The sequence below is a fragment of the Tamandua tetradactyla genome, chromosome 25 (genome assembly GCF_023851605.1).
Source record: "Tamandua tetradactyla isolate mTamTet1 chromosome 25, mTamTet1.pri, whole genome shotgun sequence".
In the NCBI taxonomy this organism is placed as follows: Eukaryota; Metazoa; Chordata; class Mammalia; order Pilosa; family Myrmecophagidae; genus Tamandua; species Tamandua tetradactyla.
The window spans coordinates 43,248,592-43,258,618 of record NC_135351.1 but is presented as its reverse complement, the minus strand read 5'-3'; the positions used below and the strand labels follow the sequence as shown (position 1 = coordinate 43,258,618).

Sequence of the window (10,027 nt, the reverse complement as noted above, 5' to 3'; positions counted from 1 at the left end):
ACAGAGCCGGGGAGGCGTTGCCGCAAGGATCCCGCTGCCTGCGGGTCGTTATGGGAGGAAACAGACTCAGCCTGGCGTGGCCTCCGCTGTTGACTCCACGACCACTTCCTACGCCCGAATCCCCCCAGGAAGAAGGTCCGGGGGCCCCACACGTGGCCTCTCCTTGCAGGCCTGCACTTGGGGTCTCATATAATGTCCCATCTTTTTAAACACCTCATATGTGCTGCTGGCCTGCCTCTTCCCTCCACCCCCTCTGGTCACCAAGTCCCGCCCTGGTGACCGATAACCTGAGTTGACAAGTGCCCTGGACACTGGCCAGCCCGTACTGCATCCCCCGCGCCCTCCCGTTGCCTCCCACCCATGGCTTCATTTCCAAGGTCAAGGTTGAGAGCCATGCTCTTCACGGAGCCTGGCCCGGTCCATCTCTGCAGCCCCTTCTCTTGCAGTGCCACCTGGCCTGCAGCTCCGATCAGGCAGCCTTCCCCCTGCTGGGCCCATGCCCCCCGCCCCAGGCTCTCACCCCCAAATCCCAGCCTCCAGTCTCATCTGTGGATAGACTGTGCAGGCTAGGTCATCAGCAGCAGCTCCCCAAATGCAAACACTGCCACGTGCTTATATTACTTTGATGAGAAATAGCAGTATATACCACCACTTTTTCCTCTTAAATACTGAAAACAATTTTAATATCATAGGCATGATTTTAATGTCTCGGAACCAAGCTATTTCCCTGCTGGAATGCCCCTCTCTAAGGAAACAGAAATTAGTGGGAAAATAGCAGTGAGATGGGCCTTAGTGTCTTTGAGAATACTTAGGCGAGACGCATTTATCTTAGTGGTATGAATATTTTATTTTCCTCGTCTGGAAAGACATTTGAAAGAGTGTTAATCGATATATTTTTGGATAGCTTTTAAAGTTTATCCTTCATATCAGCTTAACAGCAAAAAGCTTGTACCTGCCCCCTGAAATGCAGCTCTTAAAATCTATTAATATTGACTCAAATAATCAAGATATCAATAGACTATTTTGTGGCACACAAAATTGTAAATAGTAATTTACAATTGTATTATAAATTTCCTCTAGATGAATAAACATAGAAAAATAGCCAAGAGAATTTTGAAGGTGAAATAAATGCCCCATCAGGAATAAATACAGATTCCTCATTTATTCTAATTAAAAGTACGGCCGGCGTAGGGCTGGACAGCAGCTTCAGTCATAATAAAGAATTCAGACTGGCCCGTGTGCACATCAGCACAAGAATTTCACATCCAGGGGAAGTTAATATTGCTGGGACTACTGATATAGAAAAAATAAAGGGAGGTTACTCTGTTGCTTCATACACACAATTAAATGCCCTACAGATAAAAGGTCTAAGTGTAAAAAAAAAACTTGATAATATGGGGAATACATTGGTGACACGTGAAAGTGCTGAGGTTAATATCTGAGAAGTTTTACTAACCTACATGAAAAAGACAAACAATCCAAAAGGAAACTGGCCAAAGGTTTTGAATGAGCTAATCAAAGAATAAATATGTAATAAAATGGTCAATAAAAATAGGACTATTTTTAAAAATAGAGATATGAAAGGACGCCCAACGTTGCAGAAAATCAGCAAAACTATCATTCACCATTTAGGAAGCAGACGTCTCGCCTCCCAAAGAATGTGCAGCTGAGGGCGAGTGGGCTGGGCACACTCGTAAAATCCAGGTCACAGTGGGGCCTGCGGGGAAGGTAACACAGAACAGTGTAAAAGAGGGACTGCCGCCTTGCACACTCATCCTGGGACGCACCTCGGAAATCCTGGAACGGGCGCAGGGAGACCCATGTACACAGAAGGTCAACACCACGTTGTTTCAGTAAAATAAAAACGGAAAACTCCCAACATCTCCACTGAGATGAACATTATCTACAACGTAGTCATGTTAAATAAATAACACCCATGATCTAACATGCCTCGGAGCCACCCAGAGGGGTGTGTCGGGCTACGTGGAAGGATTTCCAGCTGCTGGCTCTGTGTGCAATGAGAAGGTGTGCAAAGGTGTGTGAGGACACACACTGTGTGTGTACATGTTTGTAAAAACATAGGAAAATGTCTGGAAAGATCTATAGCAAAGCTCACCAGCGGCTGCAGTGTAAATGGGAACGAGGCTGGGGAAGGGGTGGAGGGGTTCACTTTTACCTGGTAGACTTTCATACTATTGGAGTGATAAATGAGAATATATTATTTTTGTACTTTAAAAATGCATCCATAAAAAAAGACCCTTTCTTCTGCCTGCACCTTCAGTTGACTTCACTTGTTCATAGAGTATGACAAAAGAAAAACAATTCCTTTCAGTGTGAATGCTTACTTCTAACAAAATGAGAACATCCACCAAAAGGCACTGTTTTCTTTGCACGGGCAGGCACCAGGAAATGAACCCAGGTCTCTGGCATGGCAGGCGAGCATTCTTGCCTGCTGAGCCGCCGTGGCCCGCCCAGCACTGGTTTTGAAGGACTGCTTTTCTACACATTACTTTGGAGTCTGTTCTCTGCGTCCTGTGCTGGGGTGAAGATCCAGTGACCATGTGCTGTGCTTTCTAGGGATGCGATGTGGACGTAAAGCACCTGGATGGCCACCGCTGGGGGGGCGAAGTCACGGCAGCTCACGGGTGGACGCCACCATCCAAACCCCAGCTCCAGCTGGCCAAGCCACCTCATGACCACCTTTTTGAGCTGCAGCCACAGGAGCCACATTTTAGCCAAGTTTTCCTGACCCCAGAAGAGGAACGGAGAAAGGAAAGGGATGGCCAGGTCTGGGCTCATGTTATAGGGTGAACTATGTCCCCCAGAAGACGTGTCCTACCCCCTGACCTTCTGTGGAAACAGGGTCTCTGAAGACGTGGTTAGTTAAGATGAGGCCAAGTGGAGTAGGGTGGGTCCTGGCCCAAGAGGATGGGGCCTCAGAAGAGGAGGACATTGGCATACGGAGCCAGAGAGTGGCCGTGGGGCAGAGGCAGAGGCTGGAGAGGAGCAGCTGCAGGCCACAGCGTGCCCAGGTGGCCGGCCACCAGCAGAGGCTGGAGGAGGCCAAGCAGAGTAGCCCTGGCCGGTTTCGGAGGGCACGGGGCCTGGCCGACACCCCGACTGCACAACTCCGGGCCCGGAGTGAAAGAAGTAACGTCTGCCGACTGAGGGCACCCACGTCACGGCCGCCCTAGGGAGGTGATCGATGGCCCAGACGTGCTCTCAATATCGCACATGGAACCAAACCCTCAGAGAATAACCCTATTCACTCGGGATGGCTGAAAGGCCACAGGCAATTAAAAACAAATGCGGGAAACAGCAGGAAACCGTGGAAGAAAGAACTCGCCCCACGAGAAAGAGGGGCCTTTGTGCAGCAGCCACGTGCATGTCACGGGGCCTCCGTGGACCTCAGGGACAGGGTCTGGCAGTGCATGGCCAAGGCGTGAGGAACCCCCTCCACCCGCCAAGCCCCCCCAGCACAGGGCACCCCTCAGCCAGGGCCCTTGGCACAGAGGCAGTCTGCCGAGCATGTTTCCTGCCTAAAGCATCAACATCTGCTTTTACAGAGACCCCTGTGGCCTTGCATCCTGAGAAATACCTTTACAACTCAGCGTTTAGAGATGTGATTTGCATGGAAATTCTGGGAGCATGGCTGCTAACTAGAGCAAAGCAGGTAAAACCAGGAAAAAGCAGTAAACAGAAGGTCCCTGGAAGAGGCGGGGGGCATGGTGGGTTCCCAAGTTCCCCGGGGGTGCCAGCAGCCTGGGAGGCGGCGGGGGCAGGGAGGACTACAAGGAGAACCAAGAGGAGTGCAGCCACCTGCGGATCAGGACACACGGGGTCCCCGCGTTGGCGTGTCTTCTGGGAACTGGGTTTCCCTCCCCTCCAAGCCAGCGTCCAGAGGCCCGAAGCAGACCCCAGGAGCCCGCCCAGGCTCGCGCCACCATCTATTCTGGGCATTAAAGTTCAACGGGGGCTGTTTCAGAGCAGACATGTAGTGCGGACGCTTGTTTTTTGACCCAGAAAATGAAACTAAGCACAGAGCGTAAGACAAAAATGCAGCCCCATGGGATGATTCAGATTTCTCTGAGAAAAAAAGGGGAAGTTTTAGGTTGTATGTGTTACTAGAATAGAGTTAAAAAAGAAACACACAACTGCACGACACAAACAGTGAACCTACCGTAAACCAGGACCAGAGTTAATGGGACAATTATACTAATATTCTCTCAGGGGCTGTAGCGCCAGCGCCAAGGGTTGGGAGTGGGGAAGGGCATGTGAGAAGTCTGTAGTTTGTGTATGATTCTCCTGTAAACCTACAACTTCCCTAACAAAAAACAGATATTATTAAAAAAAAAAGAAAAGTTATTTTGAAATTCTTATTCAGGGTGATTGGTTTTATGTCCCTAAAGAAGGACACTAACCATGTCACGAAATCTAGGAGGTTATAGTCTCATCTCCTCCTGTCTTTCAACACCACCACATGGAATATGCAATACCAGTAAAAACACCCGGGGTGAAGGTGAGAGAGGCAGGAATTCCTCATTCGATGGTTTAGGCTCTACTGAATTTTGTCCACCTACCTTGTAAACTGTCGACTCTCTTCATGAACTTCCATTTCTGTGCTTTTGAATTCATTGAGTTCTTTCCTGATCGCTGCCTAAACAGGAAAAGAGAGAGGAACAGGGTTGTTACTCAGGGAGACGTCAGCACAGCACAGCGGGCTTTGGGAGATGGGATCGGCCCACTCAGACCCCTCCAGGCCCTGGTACAGGGGCTGTGGATGCACGTGTGAGCAGCTCCTACGGGGGTGAGGCCGCGTGTATGCACATGTGAGCAGCTCCTAGGGGGCTCATGAGACTGCATGGATGTATGCGTGAGCATCTCCTACTGGGGTGAGGCCGCGTGGATGCACGTGTGAGCAGCTCCTGGGGGGGGTGACGCTGCGTGGATGTGCATGTGAGCAGCTCCTACGGGGGTGAGGCTGCATGGATGCGCATGTGAGCAGCTCCTACGGGGTGAGGCCGTGTGAACGCACGTGTGGGCAGCTCCTACGGGGGTGAGGTCACATGGACACATGTGTGAGTAGCTCCTACGTGGCTGAGGCCACATGGACGTGTGCATGAGCAGCTCCTACGGGGGTGAGGCCGCATAGATGTGTGCGTGAGCAGCTCCTATGTGGGTGAGGCCATGTGGATTGCGTGTGAGCAGCAACTATACGTGGGTGAGGCCGTGTGGACGCACATGTGAGCAGCTCCTACATGGATGAGGCCACGTGGACGTGTGCATGAGCAGCTCCTATGTGGGTGAGACTGTGTGGTCTCGTGTGTGAGCAGCTCCTACATGGATGAGGCCGCGTGGATGCGCATGTGAGCAGCTCCTACGTGGATAAGGCCACATGGACGTGTGTGAGCAGCTCCTACGTGGGTGAGGCCATGTGGACGTGCGTGTGAGCACCTGCTATGTGGGTGAGGCCATATGGAAGCACATGTGAGCAGCTCCTATACATGTGTGAGGCCACGTGGACATGCGTGTAAGCAGCTACTACATGTGTGATGCTGCATGGACGCATGTGTGAGGAGGCTGAGTGGAAACGTGTGTGAGCAGCTCCTACGAGGGTGAAGCCTATTGTTTAAGCCAACCAGGGCATTGTTCTAGCAGCCCTGGCAGATAGGACAGGAACAGGTGCTCTTTTAAGAAACGTCCTATAGAAAGTAAGGGCTTCCCAACATCTACTGAACAGAAGCCGCCCAGTGGAATTTCATCCCGTAACCAAACCAGTCCAGGGTATCTCCAGGAGCCGCTGGCCAGGCGGGAAGGAAAGGCCTTTGCTAAGCACATCGTGGGCCTGGCCAGCGGGTCACACAAACACACCCCGCTCATGGCAGTCATGTGGAAATTTCAAGCCACAAGATTTTCTCAGAAGCAACACCACTTTCCTATGAAAGCTCTGCAAGTAATGCTGCCCATAGCCTCCTGGCTTCCACTGAGCACCACGACCTATTGAGAAGGCAGCTGCTATTGATGCTTTTGTTTCAAAAGGTTAGACGGAGAATTTAAAATTTTCAGTACAGTACTTAATGCTACTCAAAGAAAACACCAAGTAGAATGCATTCTTATTAAAAGAAAACACAACCCATGCCAGGCCAGTCTGGGTGTTCCAAGAGATGAGTATGTAATTCAGGTTAAAAAGCTGAGATGCTCATCAAAAGATTAACATCAGGTATCCGTCAATAAGAGAGGCAGGATCATGAATGTTTTTTGGTTTCAATCTTTTGCTTATCTCTGTCTACAAATAACGCATCGCTCATGTAAAACATGTACTAGTGAAAACACCCCATAACCTCCATGCAGGATGGATTCCTCAGCCAAGACAAAGAATGCTAATGCCAGCTTCAGAGAAGTGCCTTCACCGAGCATAAGAAAATCACGTTGTGGTTGGAAAATGAAGAAGTTTAGAAAAGGAAAAAGAGAGAAGGAAGACCTGAGGCCCCACTGGCTTTCTCCTATCACTATCACTTCTGCAACCCCACCCCCCATGCTGCCCTCAGTGCTCCTTTCAATGTCTCAAATAGAGCCTGTGGTCCCAGGTGGTCTTTTCTCCCCAGACACATTCCTCAGCTCCCGTGGTTTCCATGGGGAGCCCATGGCTGGGAACAGTGGCTATAATTCTTGCAGCCCACTTTTGGAAGAGGTGAAGCAGGGAAATGCCTGTGCCCTGGGCACACTCGCAGCTTGTCTCCTTCGCACGAATGACAAGGACGTGGCATTGCTCACCGGGAACACTAAGCCTCCCACCAGGAGCAGCACTGCCATCGGCGATCAATAGCCATCAAACATTCTTCCTTGAAAGGAGGCATTTCAGCCTGGAGAGGGGCAAGGAGGCCCATGTCTATGCTTATTTCCAACTTTGTAGTGGAAGTGAAAGGTGGTAGACCAGTAGTCAAGGTGCAGTTTCTGGTCCTGGCTGGGCCCTTGAAAGGGGTATAACTTCTGTGAACCTCTCTATGCTCTCCAAAACCTCGGTCTTCCCATCTGAGAAATGGGGATGAAAATTCCTCACAATACTGAGATTCGAGTAAGAGCATATTTAAAAGGTTTTGCATACTGTAAAGGCGTCCATCAAGTGCCATTTATAATTGTTGAAAACAAATTAAAATTTAGTTTGTAATTGTGGTTTATGATTCTTTCATTTTCAATTACAGAAAATCTACCGTGTGCAGAAGATATTGTCACTGAAGGAGGCTCAACAACACGGCAAAGTCCTTATTTGGGAAAGATAAGAAATGGGCATATTAGTAGAATTTAAGTCAATTAAGTGGTGTTGTGTGAGTTACACAAAGTGAAACCAGGAAGCCTAGAGGCCTCAAGGGAGAAGGGGCACTTGAGCTGGTCTTTGGGATACACTGAGTAGGAAGGTGTGCCAGTCTGAAGCTATTATGTGCCCCAGAAAAGCCATGTTTTGATCATGAGCCAATCTTGTGGATTGGATTAAAAGCATGTTTCTTTTAATCTTAATTCAATATGGTAGGGCAGAAACTTTGATTAAATTATCTCCACAGAGATGAGACATGCCCAATTGTGGGTGTGACCTTTTGATTAGATGGAGAGGTAACCCTGCCCATTCCAGGTGGGTCTTGATTAGTTTAGCAGAGTCCTTTAAAAGAGGAAATGTTTTGGAGAAAGCTTAGAAAGACAGAGACGACAGAAACTTCAGAGCAGAGCTGACACAGATGCCAGCACTTGGAGGAGAGAGATGTGGATGTCTGGAGATGCTTAGAGCCCAGCAAACATTACCATGAGATGTTAAGCAAGCCAGAACCTGGAGAGAGCCAAGGGAAGCCAAGAGATGAAACCCAGTCCCGGAGAGGCAAAGTGAGGAACCCCCACAGGGACAGAGGCTGAAAGCAATGGAGCCCAGGAGCAGATGCCAACCACGTGGCTTCCCAGTTGACAGAAGGGCTCCTGACCCATTGGCCTTTCTTGAATTGAGGTATCTTTCCCTGGGTGCCTTAGTTTAGACATTTTTATAGGTTTAGAACTGTAAACTTGTAACTTATTCAATTTTCCTTTTTAAAAACCATTCCAGTTCTGGTGTACCCCATTCTGGGAGCTTGCAAACTAACACAGAGACATTCAACCTGGGCAGAAGAGGAACGAGAAGTAAGAACACAAATGAGGGTCCAGGCAGAGGAGGCAGATTTGAGCAGACTGGGATACAGAGCACAGGGAAGGGAGCCGGAGAGATAAAGGCTGGAAAGGATGATGGGGAGAAAACGACTGCAAACGATAAAATAGAGCTAAAATCTAAAATAATAATCCAGATTACAGACCAAAAGTAAAGTTTCGTCTACACTAGCAACACATATTTCACGTCAAAACACATAAGATTCCACAACTTTAAGACCGAGAGGGGTGGCCAGGGGCCACCTATCTGTGACAGGTCACCCTTCCAAAGGCAGTCACGGAGAGGGGTGTGCAGGAGCCACTTCACATCAGCATGTGAGAGCAGGATGTGGACGCTTCAGTAATATATCAACTCATGCTAATGACAGCTGTGACTGCAATCCCATACTGCACTGGAGGAAGGCACCATGGGGGTCCCTGTGCTGATGTACCTGCTCTGTATGTTGAGCGTGCTGGTCTCTGAAAATCACCTGGACCTGCCAACACCACTCGATGGGCAAAGAAGAGTCTTTTCAGCAGGTGGCACGGGGACACTGGAGGCCCACGGGGACGGGAGGAAAGTCAGACCTCTGCTTACACCATACACAAAAACTACCCAAAATGCAAAGGCTAAACCTGCAAAAGGCTTAGAAGGAAACTTAAGTGTACGTGTTTACAGCCTTGGGCTGGGCAAGGTTTTAGATAAACAATCAAAAGCAAAAGCAAAAAGAAAAAAAGTAGATAAGCTGGACAGCATCACAAGCAAATGTGAGTGTTTCAAAGGACAACAGCAAGAAAGTGGAAAGACTCAGAAAGTGAAAAGAAAGGCAAGGAGAAAGGGAGGAAATACGAGCAAATCTTCTATCTAATGAAGGTTTAGTAGCTGGAATATGTAAAGAAGTCTCAACCAGTGGGCCTGACCGCTGGCGGGCAATGGGGTTTCCTTCTGGAGATACATCACTCTGCACTGCTGGACTTTTACGCCTTCACCTGTCCCATGACCTGCCTTTCTCAGCTCCTGCATCCGAGTGACAAGACTGTGAACGGTGGGGCGGCAAGGTGTGCTCTCCAAACACGGCCCCAGTGACATCTCCAGCCCCCTCAGCCCGGTGCTTGGCCCTGCTACTGCCCTGCCGAGAGGTGGCTAACCCCACCCCCGTGAACCTGGGGGTGCGGTGGGGGCCGTGACTTGCCTATAAAGGATAAAATGTGCTGCAGGTATGGCTGAGAGCCTCCCTCAGCTGGGCTGGAAGAGGCCATGCCATTCTTACCTGGCTCTGGACGAGACTGGCCACCAGGTAAGAATTCAGGTAGCTCAGAGGCCACCACGCAGGGGCCACGCGTTGGTGGGTGGTGGACAGTGAGCCCAGCTCCTGGGCACCCCTACCTGGCTCCCCCCTCACAGCCCCTGGAGAACTGGCCACTGGGCTCTAACCTAACTCCCCCGTGCAGCACCGGCAGGAGATGATCAAATGGCTTCAGGACAGTCCATTGCACAGAAACAGCTCCTGTTAACAGGGCCATCGAGGAACCACAGTGAGGGGTGACCGAAAGCCCAGTCCTGAGAGGAAAGGATGGAAAGGACCACATTGAGATGTTCTGTGCACAATGACGCGCCTTCTGCTGAAAAACAACCAACAAGCTGAACAAAATGTTAAAAATCATCTTAAAATGTCCCAAACAGCTAATAAGAGAGTTAAAAACAGAACAAACCCCACTCTGGCAAGAAGTGAGTCAATGCACAGGAAGCCCTGAGATGGAGGGAGGCTCGGAGACGGCCTGTGAGCGAGGGTTTTGGGGGAATCCAGTGAAGCTAAGCAGGGATACCCACAGGCTGCTGGCTACCCAGGGCCAGAGACCAACC

The 10,027-nt window shown here is 49.8% G+C and overlaps 1 protein-coding gene across 4 annotated transcripts in view; it reads right to left on the bottom strand.

Annotated features, from left to right (window-relative positions):
• The window catches only part of PHACTR2 (phosphatase and actin regulator 2), a 166,529-nt gene that overhangs the window by 6,665 nt on the left and 149,837 nt on the right, over positions 1-10,027 (bottom strand). For 2 of the 4 annotated variants that reach the window (XM_077143369.1, XM_077143368.1), the window contains exons 12-13: positions 4,581-4,653; positions 354-1,717 (exon numbers count right to left, since the gene is read on the bottom strand). In XM_077143369.1, the coding sequence (XP_076999484.1) occupies positions 1,618-1,717; positions 4,581-4,653 (173 nt within the window). In that variant the 3' untranslated portion in view covers positions 354-1,617. Of the gene's footprint in view, positions 1-353; positions 1,718-4,580; positions 4,654-10,027 lie in introns of those variants that run through there. The other 2 variants (XM_077143371.1, XM_077143370.1) reach the window with 2 other exon arrangements.